The sequence below is a fragment of the Pseudophryne corroboree genome, chromosome 8, assembly GCF_028390025.1.
Source record: "Pseudophryne corroboree isolate aPseCor3 chromosome 8, aPseCor3.hap2, whole genome shotgun sequence".
In the NCBI taxonomy this organism is placed as follows: Eukaryota; Metazoa; Chordata; class Amphibia; order Anura; family Myobatrachidae; genus Pseudophryne; species Pseudophryne corroboree.
The window spans coordinates 142533624-142558735 of NC_086451.1; the positions used below are offsets into that span (position 1 = coordinate 142533624).

The following is a 25112-nucleotide window of genomic DNA, read 5'->3' on the forward strand; positions in this document are numbered from 1 at the left end:
ACGACTAGGCCAGAACTGTTTTTTTTTGTTTTACAATTACGCCCTTCATATACTATATTCAAATTTATCTATATAGCAAACAAATGTATCCGATTTCACCCAGATCTAAACTGATCTAAAAATCTATACCTTGTGGCAACAATATGTAAGAGGGTATGCAAAGTATAGGTACGCCCTGTGTACGCTTTTTCGCGCCAAAAATTACACTGAGACAATAAACAGCTTCTTCCTGTATCCGGGTTTCACACCAGCACCTCTTAAGACTGCAGCCACAGACGTGATCTTACAACACAGAATAATAGGGTTTAAGAACACCCAAGCAACCAGAAAAAGGTTTATCTTAAGATGTGTCTCCACCCTTTGTTGATAGATCAAAGTCTGTTGTATTTAGCTGCAAATCTATGAGTATGTATTGGACCGGAGGAGCCTCCAATTGTTAATGCTGATTATTTTACAGGACAAAAAGCAATACCTGACTTCACCAAAGTTCAAGCCGCTGCGGCTGCTGTATTTAATCTTTAACCCCTGTACTGTGTACACACCTTACGTACACAAGATCCTACCGTGTGCGCACTCTGCGTACCTACGTCGAACAGACGTACTAAGTACACGGTTTGTGTACACAGGCCTACACGCTGCTAGCACAATGCAGGTACACATATGATAGAAATACACCTTAAACCTTAGCAGGAATGGGAAACAACACCAATTGTATTTCAAAACTATGTTGGGGTCCAACCCACCAACGGTTACTTTACTAGCAAGGGGGTTACAACAATAATACAATACAATAAGAGAAAAAGGCTACAGTCAATGGTACATACGTTTGTTCGCCTGCGCTACCCGGTCCGGTCCTCAGCCAATCAAGGTAGATGACCTTCAGAGATTGTGTGTGACCGGGCCTGCAGCTGGCCTTTCATATATTTGGCAAAAGCCTAATACAATGGAAACTGTAATCTCTTCATCTATTGGTCACTGGGATGGTCATTTACAGTACAGGAGAGGTCATGGGTCGGTTTGAATAGGTGGGCAATGTCTGGTCCAGGTGCACTTGCAGCTGGTCTCCACTGGGTTCCCGCCGAATATCAGGAGTACAGTAAATACAGTTGATATTAATATTCTGCTCTTGCGCATATCTATTCGCAGGAGCATGCTATCTTCCGCAAACCAACACCGTAATATTGCTCTTAGAATATCCTACAGCTGGATACCAAACACCACCTCCTAACCTAATTATGTCCCCTCATATCCTGTAAAGGTGAATCCCTTTGTTATTATACCCTTTAAGCAAGTGTAACTCGCTGGTGTGGTGCATGCTGACTATGTGTAAATTGTGTACTATGTGTATTAAATATGAAATGTGTCCTTGTGGCTTTTCCATGCGATTACAAATGCTACCGTAATTACTCATACCACGCGCCAATACGCACCACCGCGTGAGCGGCTATACGCAGATTGCGAGCATGCTCACGCACGGCAGCACAAGTACGCGCACGGAGGCCATCTGTGTGGAGTTTGTCCGTGATGTGTCTGGATGCAATATTTTCGACTTCGACAGGAGGAAGCCAGGGCCAACCGCACCAGCACATGGTCTCACAAGGGGTCTGAGGATCTCATCTCGGTACCTATTGGCAGTCAGGCTACCTCTGGTGAGCACATGGAGGGCTGCGCGGCCCCCCAAAGAAATGCCACCCCACACCATAACTGACCCACTGCTAAACCGGTCATGCTGGAGGATGTTGCAGGCAGCAGAACGTTCTCCTTGGCGTCTCCAGACTCTGTCACGTCTTTCACATATGCTCAGTGAGAACCTGCTTTCATCTGTGAAGAGCACAGGGCGCCAGTGGCGAATTTGCCAATCTTGGTGTTCTCTGGCAAATGCCAAACGTCTTGCACGGTGTTGGGCTGTAAGCACAACCCCCACCTGTGGATGTCGGGCCCTCATACCACCCTCATGGAGTCTGTTTCTGATCGTTTGAGTAGACACATGCACATTTGTGTCTTGCTGGAGGTCATCTTGCAGGGCTCTGGCAGTGCTCCTCCTCTTCCTCCTTGCACAAAGGCGGAGGTAGCGGTCCTGCTGCTGGGTTGTTGCCCTCCTACGGCCTCCTCCACGTCTCCTGATGTACTGGCCTGTCCCCTAGTAGCGCCTCCATGCTCTGGACAATACGCTGACAGACACAGCAAACCTTCTTGCCACAGCTCGCATTGATGTGCCATCCTGGATGAGCTGCACTACCTGAGCCACTTGTGTGGGTTGTAGACTCCGTCTCATACTACCACTAGAGTGAAAGCACCGCCAGCTTTGAAAAGTGACCAAAACATCATCCAGAAAGCATAGGAGCTGAGAAGTGGTCTGTGCTCACTACCTGCAGAACAACTCCTTTATTGGGGGTGTCTTGCTAATTGCCTATAATTTCCACCTGTTGTCTATTCCATTTGCACAACAGCATGTGAAATTGATTGTCAAGCAGTGTTGCTTCCTAAGTGGACAGTTTGATTTCACAGAAGTGTGATTGACTTGGAGTTACATTGTGTTGTTTAAGTGTTCCCTTGATTTTTTTTTAGCAGTGTATGCATATATATATATATATATATATATATATATATATATATATATATATACATACAAAATAAGGCACGAACATGCACTTATATTAAGGCTGCACAGAATAAATGGTATTCTTCCATAGGAGATTCCTGAGATGGGGAATTGTGTTTGAGGGGCTACAACTCAAAAGTTATTGGATGTACTGAGTTGAAATTTAAAACATGTGAATTAGCAGCTCCACCATTTTGTTAGTGACAACAATCTCTCTCTGTGAGAGTACTGAATATGCAGTTAACCACTGGGTATGATGGCATACCATATCAGTATTGCGCAAGGAACACGTCTAATAAGGGGACAGCCTTAATTATCGGAATTTCATTGCTTTTTAATTTTGAGTGGCAGAGAATCACTAGTTTTCTGAAATTTCATCTCATGTCTATATATTTTTTTCTGTATGACAAGCAATTTTATTTGCAAACTCAAGGTTGTGCGATGCGTTCTTCTTCAGCGCCAGTCTATGCTAATATTGTCATGTTTGCAATTGAAGAGAATCTGTTTTATAACAATCCTTTGTTTTCAGCACGTTATTTTATTCAATAGGTACATACAGTAGTTGACCTCTTTGTCCTATGGAAAGGTGATCACAGGATCCTCAGCAATATGATTGACTGCTACAATGCTGCAGAAGGACCGATCAAATTCACGTATGCTATGAACCAAAGTGAAATCAATTTCCTTGATGTTAAAATACAAATACAGAATAATGGCCCTCATTCCGAGTTGTTCGCTCGGTATTTTTCATCGCATCGCAGTGAAAATCCGCTTAGTACGCATGCGCAATGTTCGCACTGCGACTGCGCCAAGTAACTTTACTATGATGAAAGTATTTTTACTCACGGCTTTTTCTTCGCTCCGGCGATCGTAATGTGATTGACAGGAAATGGGTGTTACTGGGCGGAAACACGGCGTTTCAGGGGCGTGTGGCTGAAAACGCTACCGTTTCCGGAAAAAACGCAGGAGTGGCCGGAGAAACGGTGGGAGTGCCTGGGCGAACGCTGGGTGTGTTTGTGACGTCAACCAGGAACGACAAGCACTGAAATGATCGCACAGGCAGAGTAAGTCTGGAGCTACTCTGAAACTGCTAAGTAGTTAGTAATCGCAATATTGCGAATACATCGTTCGCAATTTTAAGAAGCTAAGATTCACTCCCAGTAGGCGGCGGCTTAGCGTGTGTAACTCTGCTAAATTCGCCTTGCGACCGATCAACTCGGAATGAGGGCCAATGTACTTACAACTACGGTATTTACCAAGCCTACAGATAGGAATCAGCTCCTTCAGGCTCATAGCTGTCACCTCAAATCAGTAATTAGAGGTCTTCCATATTCGCAAATGGTAAGAGTTTGTCGCATCCATAGTGTACATACAGAAGTGTAATGCGCTTGATGTATGCTTGTTAATAAATTGTCAAAAAAAGTGTACACAGGTGTCTGCTTAAATCAATTTTCAACACATATGGAACTTGCTGATATAATTAAATTAAAACAATTTATTTGCACACACATTTAGGATCATTAATAAAAAAGCTCGAGCACACTAATAAACAATCAAAATTTGTTGTCACTTGGATATATGACTTAAAACAGTGTAGCTTCAATATTGCCACACAGACCTATTTTAGGTCTCTTTGTATCAATTGAGCAGATTACAGATTGCAACAGTTACTACAGCCTTTAGAGAATACTTGTGGCTCCCGTCCTCTATGCTACTGGCGTCCCAGTGCAGAGGAAAATGCTGCTGGTAATAATTACCCGACCTGCGGGAAGATTCAGTCTCGCAGCACAGGAGGTACCGGGATGTCTTCTATGCGTCCGCCGCCGGCACTATCGCGGTGCAGATGTTACTGTCCTGGCGGGCGGGTACGGACGCTTCAGAGGTATGTTGACCTGGCATCCCGGTGGAAAATCTCTGAGGCTGGTTTTCAAATTCACCGCTGAATACGGATGTAGCTGACAGCAATCTGTGCGTATGTGGGCTGAGCAAAGAGAATGACGTCAACGCGTTTCGTCCCGTCACCCGGGACTTCCTCAAGACGATGCATCCATAGTGTACCACAAACAGCTATTATCCAAAAAGATCAACTTATTGAAAAATTGCTAGACAGACGATATTCAGCCAAAAGTTTGTTGAAAACTAAAAACAAGGTACTGTATATTCTCGAGTATAAGCCGACTTTTTCAGCACTTTTTTTTGTGCTGAAAAAGCCACCTCGGCTTATACTCGAGTCAGCGTTAGGAGGGACACAGAGAGCACAGCGCGCGGCTCTCCTGTGTACCTCCTGCACGAATCGGCACTTCCTTTAACACACGCCGCTGCCGCCGGAGACGCAGGAGGGACACAGGAGAGCCGCGCGCTGCGCTCTCCGTGTCCCTCCTTCAGAAGACAGCGTGGGAGCGACGGAGGGTAAGTATCTAGCACTGTGGGGCATATCTGGCACATCTGGCACTGTGGGGCATATCTGGCACTGTGGGGCATATCTGGCACATCTGGCACTGTGGGGCATATCTGGCACTGTGGGGCATATCTGGCACTGTGGGGAATATCTGGCACATCTGGCACTGTGGGGAATATCTGGCACATCTGGCACTGTGGGGCATATCTGGCACTGTGGGGCATATCTGGCACTGTGGGGAATATCTGGCACATCTGGCACTGTGGGGCATATCTGGCACATCTGGCACTGTGGGGCATATCTGGCACTGTGGGGCACATTTGGCACTGTGGGGCACATTTGGCACTGTGGGGCACATTTGGCACTGTGGGGCATATCTGGCACTGTGGGGCATATCTGGCACATCTGGCACTGTGGGGCATATCTGGCACATCTGGCACTGTGGGGCATATCTGGCACTGTGGGGCATATCTGGCACATCTGGCATTGTGGGGCATATCTGGCAGCATGAGCGCATATCTGGCACATCTGGCACTGTGGGGGCATATCTGGCAGTATAAGGGCATATCTGGCACTATGAGGTCTGTGTACGGCTAGAGCTGCATTTCCCACCCTAGGCTTATACTCGAGTCAATAAGTTTTCCCAGGTTTTTGTGGTAAAATTAGGTGCCTCGGCTTATATTCGGGTCGACTTATACTCGAGTATATACAGTAATGCTCCTAGATAGACAAGCATTGTTGAAAAAAAAAAAAAATCAAAAACCAGGGTCTCTCACGCTTACCTGGGGTAAATTATTTTAAAGTTAAGTCTTCTAACATTTCGTCAATAGCTAAAAAGCATTGGCTAATTATAGAAACTGATAAAAATCTCAATTTAACTAACACTAACTAGCCTAATGCCCTGCTATTCCTGAGGAAAAAAAATCTGTCACCTATTGGTTAAGATGGATATATCTAACTTACATAAGGATATTGATAACAAATCCATCTTTCTCTTACGTCCTAGAGGATACTGAGGTTCCATTTAGTACCATGTGGGGAATAGACGGGTCTACTAGGAGCCATGGGCACTTTAAGAATTTGATAGTGTGAGCTGACTCCTCCCTCTATGCCCCTCCTACCAGACTCAGTTTAGAAAATGTGCCCGGAGGAGCCGGTCATGCTTATGGAAGCTCCTGAAGAGTTTTCTGCATTTATTTTCTATGTTTGTTATTTTCAGGCAGGGCTGGTTGGCACCACCCTGCCTGCTTCGTGGGACAAAGCGGGGGGGATGGCCCAACCTCTTGAAGGGTTAATGGTCCCATTTCCCGCTGACAGGACACTGAGCTCCTGAGGGAACTATTCGCAAGCCCCACCACAGCGAGCGTACATTCCCACAGCACACCGCCACCCCTAACAGAGCCAGAAGAATGAAGAGTAGTGAGTACTAAGCCGGCGTCCCGGCTAGCGGGTCGCCGGCCATTATGGCGGCATGAGGGTATGGAGACGCATGGCTTCTAACCGTGGTGGAATGGGTCTCCAGACACAGTACACAGCTGCGTCTCGTACACTGTACACAGTACCCACACTGGCAAAAACAGCCTCAAAACAGTTTTCTCTCCATTTTAAGCACCAGATTACCTCAGTCAGTATAAAAAATGCGGGAAGACCACACGCCATTAAAGGGGCGAGGCCTTCACTATGAGTGGATCTTCCCTCTGCAGTGGACACAGACGCTGACTGACAGGGATGCGCAGCTCCTACAGAGAGACTCCAGATTACCTCAGCAGTACCGGGCGGTCATAGCAGGGGGGGAGCGATTATTAGTGTACTAAGTCCCCTATCAGGGTACTACTTAGTCTGCGACCTGGCTAAGCTCGGCATTAGCGATAAGGGTGCGGTGGGGGCTGGCTACAAATAACTCTTGTGTCTCCCTGAAGGGCTCTTTGAAGGTTAATTGTGCTTAACATTTTCCTGTGTGTGCAGTCACATTTACATTATGTCAGGCAAAGAGTGTGTTTCTTGTGCAGCGGAGTGTTCCTCTTCACCAGGGGGCTCACTACTGGGTATTCAGGAAAGTGCACCTGCCCAGAATAGCGGGGCTGAAACGGAGTGGGTTAATTCCTTTATGGGAATGATCTCAAATATTTCTACAAAACTATCCCGCAATAAGAAAGAGACGCAATACTTAAGACAGTGGATGAGTTTATGAGTTTATGAATAGAGACTCAGGGGGTCATTCCGAGTTGATCGCTCGCTAGCAACTTTTTGCAGCGCTGTGATCATCATATAGACGCCGCCTATGGGGGAGTGTATTTTAGCTTTGCAAGTGTGCGAACGCTTTTGCAGCTGACGGCACAAAAAAGTTTTTTGACGTTTCTGAGTAGCTCTGGACTTACTCGCCCGCTGCGATCACTTCAGTCTTTTTGGTTCCATAATTGCCGTCAGACACCCGCCCTGCAAACACTTGGACATGCCTGCGTTTTTCCAAACACTTCCAGAAAACGGTCAGTTGACACCCACAAATGCCCTCTTTCTGTCAATCACCTTGTGATCGGCTATGTGAATGGATTCTTCGTTAAATCCATCACTCAGCACCGATCCTCTTTGTACCCATACGACGCGCCTGCACAATGAGGTTCATATGCATGCGCAGTTTTGACAAGATTTAACGTGATCGCAGTGCTGCAAAAAATTGCTAGCAAGCAATCATCTCGGAATGATTCCCTCAGTCCCTAAACCAATCCCCTCCCATTTGTCCGCAAAAACGATCTCTGGCCCATATCCTCTGATGCTAATGGGTTAGACATGGAGGAGAATGAGGTGGATTTGGAGGGGGGGGGGGGTGCTACTCTGTCACAGGGAATAGAGGCTCTTATAGAAGCTGTCAGATATGTTCTGCAGATTCCTGATAAGGTGTCAGAGGAGTCTGAGGAATCTTATTTTAATGTAAAAAATAAGTCTTCAGTCACTTTTCCTATGTCAAAGGAATTAAATACCCTGTTTGAAGAACCATGAGTTAATCCTGATAAGAAATTTCAAATCCCTAAAAGGTTGCTCTCATCTTTTCCTTTTCCTCTGGAGGATAGAAAAAAATGGGAAAATCCACATATAGTGGATGCATCAGTCTCTAGGCTGTCACATAAAATTGTATTGCCTGACCCTGGTGCAGCCTCCCTAAAAGATACGGCTGATCGTAAAATTTAGACTACACTGAAATTATAGTACACAGCTGCTGAGGTGGCCCAGAGACCCACTATTGCATGTGCGTGGATCACAAAAGGTATTGCTAAATGGTCAGGTAACCTCATTGAGGGGTTATATTACTTGTATAGGGGGATGATGTTTTACCCCTGCAGCATATACAAGACTCTGCAAACTTTATGGTGGAAGCCATAAAAGAGATTGGTCTGCTTAATGCACGAACACCTCTAAGGCTGTGTCAGCACGCAGGGACTTGTGACTACGCCAGTGGACTGCTGATGTGGACTCCAGGAAAGGTGTGGAAGGCCTACCATTCACAGGAGAGGCCTTGTTTGGAGACAAAGTAGACAAATGGATCTCCAAAGCAAATGCGGTTAAGTCTACGTATGCAAACCAGCAACTGCAGGTGCTTGGGAAGAGAGCTCAGGCTCTGCTTCCTCAAAGCCTTCAGCATGACGGTGGACCGCAATGCTTGGAGGACTGTCACGTGGGATCCCGAGTAAAATTCTTCAGTCACATCTGGTCAAGTTCATGCCGGGATCCCTGGGTCATAGATCTTATTTCCCAGGGCTACAGACTGGAGTTCCAAGAGCTCCCAACTTACAGATTCTTCAAATCAGGCTTACCAGCTTCACAAGAGGCAAGTATAACTTTACAGCAGGCCATCCGAAAACTGGTACAGACTGAAGTCATTGCTCCAGTTCCACCTCATCTGCACAATAAGGGGTACTATTCCAATTTGTTTGTAGTACCGAAACCGGATGGTTCGGTAAGACCTATTCTGAATCTCAAATCCTTGAACTTGTTCTTAAGAGTGTTCAAGTTAAAGATGGAGTCTCTGAGAGCGGTGCTCTCAGGACTGGAGGAAGAGGAATTCCTAGTGTCTCTGGATATCAAGGATGCGTACCTTCACATTCCGATCTTGCCGCCTCATCTGGCTTATCTACGGTTTGCACTGCAGGACTGTCTCTACGAGTTCCAGGCCCTGCCATTTGGTCTCTCCACGGCACAGAGGGTGTTCACCAAAGTGATGGCAGATGATCTTTATACTCCGCAAGCAGGGAGTGAACATAATTCTGTTCCTGGAGGATCTTCTGATAAAGACGCCGTCCAGGGAGAGGTTGCTGGACAGCATTGGTCTCTTAACCAAACTTCTCCAGGATCACGGGTGGATTCTGAACCTGGGAATGATACTGGACACGGAGTCGCAGAAAGTGTTCCTTCCATTGGAAAAGACATTGGTACTCCAGTCGAGGGTTCATGATGTCCTGGAGCAAACCCGGATATTGGTGCATCTATGCATTCGCCTTCCTAGGATAATGGTGGCCTCTTATGAGGCGCTTCAATACAGAAGGATTCATGCAAGACCCTTCCAGCTCGATCTGTTGAACAAATGGTCTGGTTCGCATCTTCACATGCACCAGAGGATCCGTCTGTCGCCAAAAGCCAGGATCTCCCTTCTGTGGTGGTTACACATTTCTCACCTCGTGAGGGTCTGAGGTTCGTAATTCAGAACTGGATCCTGTTAACCACGGACACAAGCCACAGAGGTTGGGGAGCAGTCATCCAGGGGGTGCAGTTTCAAGGAAGATGGTCAAGTCAGGAAGTCATCCTTCCAATCAACATTCTGGAACTCATTCAGGTCCAGTCGGACAATGTGACGGCAGTGATGTACATAAACTGACAAGGCGGAATGAAAAGCAGAGCAGAAATGTCAGAGGTGTCAATAATTCTCCACTGGGCAGAAAAAAATGCTGTCAGCAGTCTTCATTCCGGGAGTAGACAACTGGGAAGCAGACTTTCTCAGCAGACACGACCTGCACCCGGGGGAGTGGGGCCTTCACACGGAAGTGTTCAGGTGCTTGACATGTCAGTGGGGATATCCACAGATCGACATGATGGCCTCTCGTCTCAACAAGAAGCTTAAGCGGTATTGTTCTAGGTCAAGAGACCAACAGGCCGTGGCAGTAGACGATCTGATGACTCCATGGGTCTATCAGATGGTGTACGTGTTTTCTCCACTTCCTCTGATCCCAAGAATTCTGAAAAGAATAAAAAGGGAAGAGGTTCAAGCAATACTCATTACTCCGGACTGGCCAAGAAGTGCCTGGTACACAGACCTTCTGGAGATGCTCTTCAAAGATCCGTGGCCTCTACCTCTTGCAAGGATCTTCTGCAACTAGGCCCGTTCGTCTATCAGGACTTACCATGGCTACGTTTGATGGAATGGAAGTTGAAAGGCTGATTCTAGCCAGAAGAGGGATCCCTAACAAAGTTATCCTGACTATGATTCAAGCCAGGAAGGGGGTAACGTATAAACATTACCACCGTATTTGGAAGAAATATGTCTCTTGGTGTGAGAGCAGAACTTATTCTGCAGTGGAATTTCACCTGGGATGTTTCCTGCTTTTTCTGCAGGCAGGTGTGGATGTGGGCCTACGTCTGGGCTCCATAAAAGTCCAGAATTCGGCCTTGTCCATTTTCTTTCAGAAACAATTGGCTTCTCTCCGTGAGGTCCAGACATTTTTTAAAGGGGTTCTGTGCTTCCAACCTCCTTTTGTGCCTCCAACAGCACCGTGGGATCTCAATTTGGTGCTGCAGTTCCTCCAATTGGACTGGTTTGAACCATTACAGGAGGTGGACGTAAAATATCTTACGTGGAAGACCGCCACACTGTTGGCCTTGGCTTCAGCAAGACGTGTCGGAGCTGGGGACTTTGTCCCACAAGAGCACCTATTTAATTTTCCATGAGGACAGAGCTGAACTCAGAACCCATCAGCAATTTCTTCCGAAAGTGGTGTCTGCGTTTCATATCAATCAACCTATTGTGGTTCCAGTTATCACTGACACTTCCGCTACTTCAAAGTCTTTGGATGTTGGGGGTCATTCCGAGTTGTTCGCTCGTTATTTTTTTCTCGCAACGGAGCAATTAGTCGCTAATGCGCATGCGCAATGTCTGCACTGCGACTGCGCCAAGTAAATTTGCTATGCAGTTAGGTATTTTACTCACGGCATTACGAGGTTTTTTCGTCGTTCAGGTGATCGTAATGTGATTGACAGGAAGTGGGTATTTCTGGGCGGAAACTGGCCGTTTTATGGGAGTGTGTGTAAACGCTACCGTTTCTGGGAAAAACGCGGGAAGTGGCCGGAGAAACGGAGGAGTGTCTGGGCGAACGCTGGGTGTGTTTGTGACGTCAAACCAGGAACGACAAGCACTGAACTGATCGCACTGGCAGAGTAAGTCTCGAGCTACTCAGAAACTGCACAGAGAAGTCTTTTCGCAATATTGCGAATCTTTCGTTCGCAATTTTTATAAGCTAAGATTCACCCCCAGTAGGCAGTGGCTTAGCGTGTGCAAAGCTGCTAAAAGCAGCTTGCGAGCAAACAACTCGGAATGAGGGCCATTGTGAGGGCTTTGAAGGTATCCGTAATAAGGACAGCTTGTCACAGGAAATCCGACTCGCTGTTCACTCTATATGATCCCAATAAAATTGGGTGTCCTGCTTCAATCAGACAATTGCACGCTGGATCAGTCTCACTATCCAGAATGCTCATTTCACGGCAGGTTTGCCGGTTCCAAGATCTGTACAGGCCCACTCTACTAGGTTGGTGGGTTCTTCCTGGGTGGCTGCCCGGGGTGTCTCGGCTTTGCAGCTCTGACGAGCGGCTACTTGGTCTGGTTCGAACATGTTTGCTAAGTTCTACAAGTTCGATACTTTGGTCTCTGAGGACCTTTAGTTTGGCCGCACAGAAAGGTCCTCTCCGCGAAGGGAAACTAGACACTACCTCACTGCGCGTCTAGTTTCCCTTCGCTGAGAGAACCTTTCCCTAACCGGGACAGCGGCGCCCTGGGCAAAAGTCCACTACTGCAGAACAAAACTGGGCAAAAACAGACAGACACAGAGGTAGGAAGGCCCTGTTCTCAAGCTTACAATCTATATCAAGACTGGGTTGTGTCAATGCTCGTGTGTGACTGACATGCCAGTTCCTGTTAACGGCGGAATTCTTCAGCCATCCGCACACTGAATGAAACAGTGTCACTTTCGTGTTTCCTTAAATAACTTGTTACTTTTAACATCAATGTATTAATATTCTATAATGTTTTGTGACATTGTATTTATACATGCTTCTGAAGTTTTATGACTGTGTGTTTTAGCCTTGCACATTCTTCATTGTAGCCTATTGCCATGGTGATGGTACACACAAGCTGCCGCACTGTCGCAGTGCGATGACATCTCATCCCACATCCACCCACCGGGTGAGCGGTCCCAGACGGCCAAACGGGAATTCACAGGGGGTGCAACATATAAAGGAATGTAAGGCTTTATGATTTATTATAATCCGGACGACTGAAATGTTGTTAACCACAATGATGCAGTTGTGAGTATTTTCCGAAGCCAGAATTGCCGCATCGTCATGTTTGAATCTATCTTTCATGAGGGCACCAGCACCAGATGCTGACTTGCTTTGGGAGTGCCGAACCGCAATGTATATATGCAGCGGCACTCAGAGACTTGTTTCAGAATGTCCAATATATTAGAAAAAATTTATATATATATATATATATATATATATATATATATATATATATATATATATATATATAGTTACCCAATGTCCGGAACTCAATATGGGAGAAACGAGTAGCTTGCTGCGGTGCCTTCCGTGAGCATGCACACTCCATACAGTAAACCAAAGGTTCGGCGGCACTCAGCAGTCTGTTCATGTAGTTTAAAAGACTGCCTTTATTTACCTACATTTCGGGTATACACCCGTCGTCAGGGCAGCACTCACAAACAATGAAATTCCAAAACACATATTTATACACATCCGTCAACGCAATTTAAACACAAGTGCTCTCACCTGCCCGGCTGCGCTCGGCGGCGCCAGGTCCACGTGTCTGAATCCGACATCGCAGTGCCCTGACGTCACCCGGCCAAGCTGCCCGGAGTGAGTCCTCAGTTACCATGGTTACTGTCCAGCTGTGCCCAGCGGCGCCAGGTCCATGCATCTGTATCCGACGTCGCAGTGCCCTGACGTCACTCGGCCGCGCCACTCTGGACTAGTCCTTAGTTACTTGGTTACTTTAAACAAAAAACATATAAATGTAGGGTTGGACTGGCCCACAGGGAAACCCTGACAGGCCCCACTGCCTGAAAGCCCACTCCCTCCTCTAGTTATCAGGTTCCAGACTGTGTACTTGAACTATGCATTATACATGTTACCTTATGCTGCACAGGCAGAGCCAGATTAACAATGGGGCGGGTGGAGCTTCAGCTCCAGGTCCCCCCAATGAAAATGGGCCCACAGCAAACTGACAGTGTTGACAGGACAAAAACGTTTTCCTTTCAGATATTGCCAGTGCCCATCCTCTCTCCCATGCCCCACCTCCCAGCTCCAGCACTCTCACCTGAGATCTTGTGGAGCCATACAGGCAGTGTGGTGGCTTCTCCTCCCCTCCCTCTAGTCTCTCCTTTACTTGGGATCAAGCTGTCTCACTGTCCCATGCTCCGCCCCCAGACTGCATGGGAAGCTGCTACTGCATGAAGCCTGACAAGTTTAATGGCTTCTTGATAATGACTTCTTGATTATTGTGTGTATATTGTTTGTGTGGTGTGTGCGTGTGTAGTGTGTTCTGTATATGTGGTGCAGTGTGTGTGTGCTTTATGTGTGTGTAGTGTATACTGTGTGTCTGTATATGTGGTGGTGGTGGAAGTGTTTGTGTGTACTTTATGTTGTGTGTGTGTCTATGTGGTGGTGGTGTATGCGTGTGTACTTTATGTGTTTGTAGTGTGTACTGTGTGTATATGTGGTTGTGTGGGGAGGTGAATGTGTTAGTGGGTACTGGGATGTTGAAATTGATCAATGAATAATGAGAGCTAGGTGGGGAAGTTAACGGGTGCTGCTGTGTGAGTGTAGTAAGGGTTGCTGCTGTACATGTGTATAGTAAGGAGTACTGCTGTGTAAGTGTAGTAGTATCAGGTGCTGCTGTGTAAGTGTAGTATCAGGTGCTGCTGTGTGTGTAGTATCAGATGCAGCTGTGCGTGTAGTAACGGGTGCTGCTGTGTGAATGTAGTAAAGAGTGCTGCTGTGAGTGTAGTAAGGGAAGTAATAAGTGCCATTGTATGCCCTAACCCTTCACAGCCCAGTCCAATACTGTATATATGTGTGTGTATGTGTGTGCATGTATATATATATATATATATATATATATATATACAGGTTGAGTATCCCTTATCCAATATTCAAAATCCACATTTTCGGGTCCCCTACTGAGATAATGACATGTATATCATATATTATGTGTATATATAGATATATAATATAATATACATATATATGTGTCATTATCTCATTTAGGGGAACCAAAAATGTGGGATTTTGAATTTTGGATAAGGGATACTCAACCTGTATACATATATATATATATATATATATATATATATATATTGCGCAGTGCTTTTTTACATATTTTTTGGTGAAGGGGTTCCTCTACTTGACAGCAGCGGCTATGCAACTTCTAAGATTTCACCTCCACACTTTCACCTAAGGGTCTGCAAAGTGGACAGTCCGTATTGGGGGTGGGGGAAGTAGGCAGAGGTTTTGCTTAGGCTGTCGAGAAATCTTGCACCGGCCATGGGGGTGCTGGATTAGTATTGCTGTGGGTGACGGTTGATGGGTGTTGCTGACCGCTGCTGTGATCTGTGCTGCCGGAATAGGGGTGCTAGGTCAGAGGTGGAACCAGCGGTTGCACTAGGGGGCACAATTCTTGCCTAGAGCATCTAATTGATTAGGGCTGGCTCTGAAGCATACTGTATTAATAAGCTTACACAGGTTATAGTGAACTTAGTAAATGAGCAAATTGTAAAAGCAATACCAAAACTTTCATAAAAATCAAAACTGAACTTTAGTAAATATACCCCTTAGAGTTATTATGGATTGAACTGGTTGGTCCCAAACTACTCTGCTGTAACTAACCCATAAATATAGGGAAACTCATTATCACTTATTTCTCAATAATAATTACACATTTCTTGCACTATGTATGGTAGTGTTTTACATACTGAAATAATATAGCAGGACTATCCAAGTAATTTTCCAAGATTTTTTGTCACCTTAAGACATCCTGATAAACTCCACACACTGTCATGCATGATAGAGTTGTTTAAATGGGGCGCAGAATGCAAAATATTGAACCAGTAATGAGCCTCTTAGATTATATATTTCTCCCATTAAACTGAGATATCAAACTGTATTAGTGGTACTGGCTATAAGAGAAATCATCAAAGGTAGTAGATGGTAATAGAGGAATATTATTATAAAGAGTATAATGGGGTAATAACCATATTACATTAAAGTATATTGGCCTTACTCGACTCCACGCAGTGAAATCTTCTGACCTGGACGAGAAGAGCTGACACTGATGTATATATGCAGTGCACTGAGACCCAGAACCATTTCTGGCTTAAGTTCTGCTCCCAACCGTTCTCTTATAACATCATTACGGCTCTGAGGAGAAAAGGAAGAGTCATGGTAAGCCTAAACGTAAAATATAAACATAATAATAATAAGAAGAAGAAGAATAATAAGAATAATAATAATAATAATAATAATAATAATAATAATAATAATAATAATAAAAAAACACCTTTATAATATATTTTAATTTGGATAAATAAGAGTGATGTTTTTCTGGTACTGGTATATATGACTTTTAATTCATGATATTTTGTAGATAATTAAATTACTGAGGGGTAGATGTATCAGTGCTTGGAGTCAGATAAAGTACAGTACCAACCAATCAGCTCCTGTCATTTTTCAAACACAGCCTGTTTGACTGCTAGGAGCTGATTGATTGATTGATTGATTGATTGATTGATTGATGCTTTATATCTGTCCACTGTATCATTCTCCAAGCTTTGATAAATTTCCCACTCAAGTATTCAATACTTTTAATATTTATTGTCTGTAACATGTAGTCCGTAGATCTTACAGTATTTCAATAAAACCTTTGACAAAAAGTGAGGACAACATCTTTGGTTCAATGTGGCTGTAAGATTTTGTAGACTCTCTGAAATTCTACACATTCTACACAGTGGGGTTAATGTATCAAGTAGGAAAAGAGTGTGTAAGTGGACCAGTGGAGAAGTTGCCATAGTAACCAATCAGCTTTGAGGTAGCATTTATTAAGTACATTCTATACACACTGATAGGTTGGTATGGGCAACTTACAGTATCTACTGGTCCAATTCTCCACTCTTTTCACTACTTAATACATCAACTCCAGTATGAGTGATATGGATGTTAAGATTGCTAGACTTTGCAGAATGCAAAACAAGTCAAGGCATTAACATAAATACATACCTAAAATACTATTTCAACTCTAAAACTGGTAATTAATAATTACTAATTCCCACAAAAGTATTTTGAATTGATCCTGACTCCAACAATAGTGAAGAGAAAGTTATTGGCTTGATTCTGAGTGCCTATGTTCACATAGTTGAGCAATTCCTTTAAACTGCACATGCAAAGAAATTTCTGAAACCCACAAGGTGCATCCATTACAAAGAATGTATGCACAAAGGTGCTGTTGCAATTGATCCAGACTGTATAGGAAAGGGGCTCTAGACTGCACACTCTAACTGGAAGTAATGAGAGGTGCTACCTTGCTGATGTCTCTCCCATAGATCCGAGGAGCGGGCGGCCAGGCGGAGCTCAGCAGTCCGGAAGCAGGAGCGGGGCTGTTGAGTATTGTTTTTTTATTTTATTTTATGTGTGTGAGAAGCGGTGCTACTTGGGGGCAGCTTCTACTGGTGGCAGCTGTACTGGGAGCATAACTACAGGGGGCATCTGTACTGGGGGCAGCTTCTGCTGAGGGCATAACTACAGGGGGCAGCTTTTACTGGGGGCATAACTACAGGGGGCATCTGTACCTGAGGCAGCTTCTACTGGGGGCATCTGTACTGGGGGCAAAACTACAGGGGGCATCTGTACTGGGGGTCTAACTACATGGGGCAGCTTCTACTGGGTGCAAAACTACAGGGGGCAGCTTCTACTGGGGGCATAACTACAGGGGGCAGCTTCTACTGGGGGCATAACTACAGGGGGCAGCTTCTACTGGGGTCCTAACTACAGGGGGCATCTGTACCTGAGGCAGCTTCTACTGGGGGCATCTGTACTGGGGGCAAAACTACAGGGGGCATCTGTACTGGGGGTCTAACTACATGGGGCAGCTTCTACTGGGTGCAAAACTACAGGGGGCAGCTTCTACTGGGGGCATAACTACAGGGGGCAGCTTCTACTGGGGGCATAACTACAGGGGGCAGCTTCTACTGGGGTCCTAACTACAGGGGGCATCTGTACTGGGGGCAGCTTCTACTGGGGGCATCTGTACTGGGTTCAGCTTCTACTGGGGGCATAACTAAAGGGTCAGCTTCTACGGGGGGCATCTGTACTAGGGGCAGCTTCTACTGGGGGCATAACTACAGGGAGCATCTGTACTGGGGACAACTTCTACTGGAGGCATCTGTATCTGTACTGGAGCAGCTTCTACTGGGGGCATCTGTACTGGGGGGCAGCTTCAACTTGGGGGTATCTGTACTGGGGACATCTGTACTGGGGACATCTGGACTGGGGACAACTCTACACAATTTAAATTGGGGATACTAATGGGTGACCTAGCCGCTTTCTTTTTGAGACCACGTCCCTTCTTTGCGTTGTGCACCTATAGCGTGCACAATCCCTTTAGAGCTGGGGGGGGGGGGGGGGGGGAGCTCCACCTCCTCTCCAGGACCACTTTAAACACTGGGTAAAAGTATTATTGCTTTTTATGAAAATACTTTTTAGATACTTTTTTGTCATGGCGCACTTCATTCTGCTACTAAGCTCTGCCTGCAACTAACGAACTTCTGCTTTCTATGCTCGTTTGAAAAGAGTCATCTTGCAGCATACAGTATGTTTATGCATTGAAAACAAAGGCTGAAAAAGTGTCATGTTATATAATTACTACATCTATGGAATCATTGCCTGGCATGATTTTGGCTTCTTGAAGCTATAATAACACATTCCTTTTTTGCTTTCAAATTGTAAATATTCTTACTTGTAAAAGGAATTTTATTCTGCTACTGTATGTGTTTTTTAACTTGCAGAGAGGGTTACATATATAAATAAGTGATATTTAGAATAAATTACAGATGCAATCTGCAGATTTGAAATGGTGTAGTGCTATATGGCATTTACATGTGTATAACCGGAGATTGAAAGATTGAGAGATATAACCACACTTAACACATACATAAATTGCTTCAATTCCAGAAAATACCCATACAAAAAGCCAGGAGAGAAAAACATTCTTTTTGTCCATAGGACATGACAAAAGTGTTGTTATTATGCTATGTTTTTATGATTGTTTATTTTAAGGTTTATTAAGATACATGTTTTCAAATGTAGTGTGGAAACAAAAAAAGATATATATAAATAAAAATCCTTTTAAACTAAATACCAGTGCTTTCATTTGATTTTTTTGTCTTTTGTCTGGAAACATGCAGCCAGGCACAGGGGTGTAAAGCCAGAGAGGGAGCAGGGAAGCGTGGATGGAGCCACAGGTGCCAGCCTGCAGTCCCCCTGTGCTCATCTCCTGCTCATAGGGCTGCAGCAGTACAGCTGTAAACAGTGTCGGACTGAGGCATGTATGGCCCACCGGGGGAATACAGTGGTAGGGGACCATGTTTAGGGGTCTGGCCAGTATCTAGAGGGGGTGTGTCCAGCTGCCACATTGGTTTGCCTAACAATTTTGCAAGTGTTGGTCCCCTAGAAAAATATATACAGTAAATACTGTAGTGCATGCATGATAGTGTACTAGATTAGCAACAGCACAGTCTGGAACCTGATCCCTAGAGGAGGGGTGGGCCCCCAGGCAGTAGGGCTGACCGGTGGTTTCCCCTGTACCCCTGTGGGCCAGTCCAACCCTGGCTGTAAAAAGGCAACGGCAGATAGCAGTGGGAGAGTCGTGCCAGGATGGGTGCTGGTGCTGGCTGCCTGAGTGGAGGTGACAGCTGGGCAGCTGCAGCAGAGAGTGTCCCATTGCAGACAGCCATGCGGCTCCAGTGACAGCAGGGAGTAGGAAGCTGCTGATGAAGACAAAAAGATGGCTTCAGTGACAGGAGTGAGAGAGAGTATCCACTGGCCACCAATAGTCCGCGCTGATAGGTGTCACTTTCACAATCTCCCTGAAATGCTTTTTCAAAAGTAGGCAAGTGTGGTGCAGGGTGGAGTCGAGCAAGTGGCTACAGGCAGCAGCAGCTAGCAGAGTGAGCAGCTGGAGGGTGACTTGTAACCAGAGTCTAGGGATAAGGCTGGCAGTACCTAACATTTCAAGCAAGGTCAGCCATTCTGCATACACATACAGAGGCTTAAAACAAACCTCCATGAGTGGTAGCAATTCTTTCTAGAGCTGTTGACAGCAGACTTAACTCTTAGCAAACCAGCGCAATTTATTGGCCTCATGCAGCATTGCTTGATAGTGGTTGTCTATCTAAAGCTGTAAGTTCTCCAATATAGGGCCTGATTCAGACCTGATCGCTGCTGTGCGTTTTCGCACAGAAGACGGTTATCGAACAACTGCACATGCGTAAGCACTGCAATGTGCAGGTGCATTGCCAAACAGCAACAGGATGGTGCAAAAATTTTGATCGCACGGCCATTCACAAGGTGATTGATGGGAAGGGGATGTTTGTCGGTGGTAACTGGCTGTTTTCTGGGAGTGTCTGGAAAAATGCAGGCTTTCCCAAGTATTTCCAGGGATGGTGAGTGACGTCAGCTCCAGCTCCGATCAGCCTGATTTCTTCGCACTGGAGGAGTAAGTATTGAGCTACGCACAGACTGTACACACTGCACAGAATGGGAAAAACATTTGATGGTGCGTGTGATGGTGAGTGTTTAGCAGCTGTCCTCTGACTGAGGGGAATCTTCGCACAGAATACACATGCAATTGCACACTTGCACTGGGCGCATTTTCACTCCCCCTGGGCGGTGACTATCTGATCGCAGGACTGTGTAATTTGCAGCTCAGCAATCAGGTCTGAATTAGGTTCTATTACTAATAAGGAAATCAGAGAGAGTGAGGAACCCAGCTAGTTCGCTGTGAAAACAGTAACAACACAGACAACTGTATCTATGAAGGCTACCAAGGAGTTGGAAAGAGGACACTTTATGTTTAGTCAAAGATTGTTAGTCACTATCCACTGAGGATAAATTAATGCTACCTACTGGTGGAAACTTTCATTCATGGTTAACAATTATTTGGAACTAGCTACATATTATCTTCCCTCTAATGATAGTGCCTGTGGATGTCTATTTGCATCAAAGGACAGGAGTACTATTAAATAATAGGAGCCAGCTGGATCTATTTACATATAATTATATATGCATATATATATACTGTATACATGTTACTGTAATTGATGACTAGTATACTGTAACTGTGCTTATGGAATGGACCACTTTATTCTTTGAAAGACACATATGAGCTCATACAGTAAATGTGATACCATGTACATATTTACAGGGAAAATGTTTCTCATCCATGTTTCTCAATGAGAAGAAGGGGTGGCTATTTCAAAATGTGACGTGAGCCAATCATGGCTCACAGACTGCCAGCCAATGAAAAGCTGCCAAGCAGTAGCTTTTTATTGGCTGGTGGTCCACGAGCTGTGAGTTGTGCGCAATCAGTGTCAGTGTCAAAGTATAGCTGGGCGTCTCCTTCTTTGGGAAAGCAGCCAGTCTGCGAGTCCTGTCTGGCCGCCGCAGCCATCTTTACACTGCAGCCGGGATCTGATGCTCCAGGCTCTCAGGACGCAGGGGGTGAGAAGGGGTGGGTGAATGAGGCAGGGGGTGAGATGGAGTGAGAGAAGTAGAGGGTGAGAATAGCAGGGGCTGAGATGGAGTGAGAGGAGTAGGGGGTGAGAGAAGAAGAGGGTGAGATGGAGTGAGAGAAGCAGGCGGTGAGAATAGCAGGGGCTGAGATGGAGTGAGAGGAGTAGGGGGTGAGAGAAGCAGAGGGTCAGATAGAGTGAGAGAAGCAGAGGGTGAGAATAGCAGGGGCTGAGATGGAGTGAGAGGAGTAGGGGGTGAGAGAAGCAGAGGGTGAGATGGAGTGAGATTAACTAATTTTTTTACCAAATAATAGGTACACCAAACAGTTATGTCAACAATATTTGTTTTTATTTTTTTAATAAACACAAAGTTGCTTGCCATTCTAACAATGTCACTGATATACTGGCAATGCGTCAATGTGTGATAAAGAAACTTACATATGTCACATAATTCATCAAAATGTTTGCAAAAACTAATTGTGTTTTAATCAAATGTTACATAACATTTACAGTGAGCCAAAATTCCACAACAACAGTGGTCCATGCTCAGCCTGAAGTTGAGGATGATGGAGACACTGGTAAGTACATTAGCTTTGGGTTTTTCCCCCCCAAAAATTGTCAAAATATTAATTTGTCCATATTTTGTAAGTCTGTTCACACACGTGTCTCCTCCAAGCAAGTGCAAGTTGGATGTGTCAGCCAGGCCAACACACATGTCGCCAACACACAAGCAGAAGTTGTCAGTCACAAGCAGGCCACATGTATTTTCACCATGATGCTTTATCTCAGAGGTGTCATCCAGGCCATCACTACAACTTCTGGACAGTCCCCCTCCAATGTCACCATACTCACCACAGCTGCCTGCTTAGTAAAATGAACACAAACACATTAAGATACATACTTTCACAGAGATGCACTTATTTTGCCAGCTGTCAGAATTCCAGTGGTCAGGATACCGATGCCAAAATCATGACAGGCAACAAAGCTGACAGGCGGAAAACCAGCGCAACAGGGCTATTCCCACTTGTGGGTGTCCATGACACCCATAGAGTGGTAATAGATCCTGTGGCTAGCGCAGCAAGTCCACAAGGGGACTCTTATCACTCACCTTGCTGACCCCATTCTAGGTGGCGGGATGCCAATATGTAAAAATTGACAGCCAGAATTCCGGCCGGACGTAAATACATATGTATTAACTTTCACACAGCCACTTAAAGCTAAATTCAGCAGTGGAGTACATTTATTAACGTGTTTTTTTTATAGAAATTGGTGAAGTTGGCCATAGCAACCAATCGTATTCTATTATATTCTAGAAACAGATAAATAACTTTCATTAGATTCTGATTGGTTGCTATTGGCAACATCACCACTTTTCATTTGTTTGAAGTTGTGGTTAAATTTACCTTTAGGTTTTTTTAAAACATTAGTAAAAGGTCATAAAAGTACATACTTACACACAACTGCTCATTCATTACAGTGGACCCCACTCTTGAGGAAAATCAAGCAGGCCAAGATCTGGAAACACAAATGGAGGAAACATTTATCTTAAATTTATGGCCAATTTATCCACCACCAATAACACCAACACTTTTGTGTACACCACCAACTCAGATGACACCTCCACCCCATATCAGCCCAACAACACCACAAGCACATTCCCAAGATCAGGTGTTTTGGAACAGCTGGACCACCCAGCAGGCTAATAACCTATATTGTCTGTGGAGGTAGACACAATACATTGGGAGTCTTGCCCATCACCTACCCAGATTGAGCCACAACATAAGCAGGCAAAACACACAATTTACAAGAATTGCAAACACCATGGAATTTTTAAGATCAGACCACAGCCGTATGGACACATTTCTACGCATCATGGATGAAAACCAGGGGCTTCACCACAGTTACTTCCACATATTGGACAACAAACAAATGACACTACAGAGCATCACCCGCATTATAGAGTCACACAGCAGCCACCAGAGAATTAAATACAACTCTAAATAATCTGACACAGCACCACAAAGTGAGCAGCCAAGCACCAGTTCTGGTGAAAATGTAATGGTGTGGGTTTTTTTGTTTTTTTTTAAGTGGAGATGGTAGCCATAGCAAAGAATGGGAATATAGCTATTATCTTCAACAAGATGCAAGATGATTGTTAAGTAGACTGTGATTGGTTGTAAGGACAACATCTTCACATCAACTAAATAATACAATAAAAAACCCTTAGGCTGGGACCATATATAGTGGCCAAGCCACTTGGCCGCAAGGAGACTGCACATTGGCGCCCTATGCAGGCGCCCACACGTGTGCAGCAGTCCTGCCACTGCCGGAATCCACCGCAGCATGCTGCAATTGAGCCAGATGACAGGATGGCTTGATTTCAATGTGAACACATACATTTCAATGTGTGTTCACACAGTGCAGCTGTGTTCCATTGAAATCCTCTGTGTTACTTACCAGATCCTGTTCTGCGGCATCATGTAAAACAGGATCTGTGTGCACACGAACCCCCCTCCCAACCAAGCGGGTCCTGTTCAGCGGGACCCGCTTGGTTGCTATGTGTCACCCAGCCCTAGGCTGTCTTTTTGGTGAGAAGAGGCATGTTAAACAAAGCACAGACTTATTAAGGTAAACACATTAATATTGTGTATGTGACTCTAACACACAATATTGTCCTCAAACAAATTCATGACAGCTTTTTAAAAAATTAAATGATGATACATAGGATATTGTAAGACTAATGAATAAACATACACAAGCTGTTATGATATTGTGTAATATGAATCACTTATTATTCAGACTGTTATTGGGAGAATGTCAACACAAAAATATAAGTCTATAGTTACACTACTTTCAAAGACATTACAGTGGTGGAAATATACTTACCTGAAAAATGTTGGTCTATTAGTTGCTGACTCACCTGCCTCCCTATATCTGTACTCCAACTGTCGCCATATGGTACTAACTCCTCTACTTGCTGACTGTTTTCTTCAACGTCATGTGGCAAATAAATGTTATAAAGAAAACAGCAGCAGAACACAATTCTAGTCACCTTTAAGGGACTATACAACAAAAGTCCAGCAGACCTATCCAGACACCGAAACCGAGATTTCAGCACAACAAAACATATTTCTATCCCTATCTGAGTGACCTTATGTGCATAATTGTGTTCAGCAGGGGAATCAGGATGTGACAATGGAGTCAGAAGCCAAGAGAAACAGCCATACCCTGCATCACCTGAAACACAGATAGTATAGAATGTAAAGTAGGTGTACAGTAACATACAGTATAGGTTACATAGTGGTTATTGTGTCTGCATTACAAAAGCAAAATATAATTACATACCCAGCAGCCACCCATCTGGCATTTTTCCAGCTTCAAATTTGTCATAGAGGGATGACTGACTGAGGAGCTGTGACATCCACCAGGGTAACCTGCAACAACACTCATAATTTTAAGTTTTGTGACACAAACCACCTGGATTTTAGTTGACTGGTATTGATGTCTAGTCATATATATGTACTGACTGCCCCTAGGTGGTCTCAGCTGTACATGTGTGTAATCTATTGCACCTAGCGCATTGGGCATGCCAGTGATGCGATAGAAAGCTACCCTGACTGCATGCCACTGTGACTCCTGGATAGGGAAGCAGATAGAGGCATCTACTGTATATGGTGTTGCAAAGCATCCAACACCTGTGTGAGAGAGTGAAAAAAGGTGGGGGTGAGATCAGAGACAGTGTAAAAGCTCTCAGGGGTCATATAGTACAAGTATCTATATATGGCTGTAAGGCATGCATCACCTTCACTAAATATTTCTAAAAGGTGGGCTGTGAGATCCCAATAATTGCGCCAGACACAGCCTGAAAGCTGCCAGTAGCCAGAAAGTGCAACACAGCCAGGAGTTTTTGCAGGTCTGAATCAGAGCTAGAGCGTGCAGTCTCATGGTGTAGGTTGAGTTTTACAAGGTCATACAGACGGAAAATATTGTTTCTGTTGAGCCGAAACATCTGTATGACCTGGTCATTGGCCAATGGGTTTAAGTTCAAACACCCCCT

General features: G+C 44.9%; 1 protein-coding gene across 7 annotated transcripts in view; it reads right to left on the minus strand.

Moving 5' to 3' along the window:
- The window catches only part of FRMPD3 (FERM and PDZ domain containing 3), a 1010703-nt gene that overhangs the window by 311171 nt on the left and 674420 nt on the right, over positions 1 to 25112 (minus strand). For all 7 annotated transcript variants that reach the window (XM_063936980.1, XM_063936981.1, XM_063936979.1 and 4 more), the window contains one exon: positions 15556 to 15692. In XM_063936980.1, coding sequence (XP_063793050.1) covers positions 15556 to 15692 — 137 coding nt within the window. The remainder of the gene's footprint in view (positions 1 to 15555; positions 15693 to 25112) is intronic.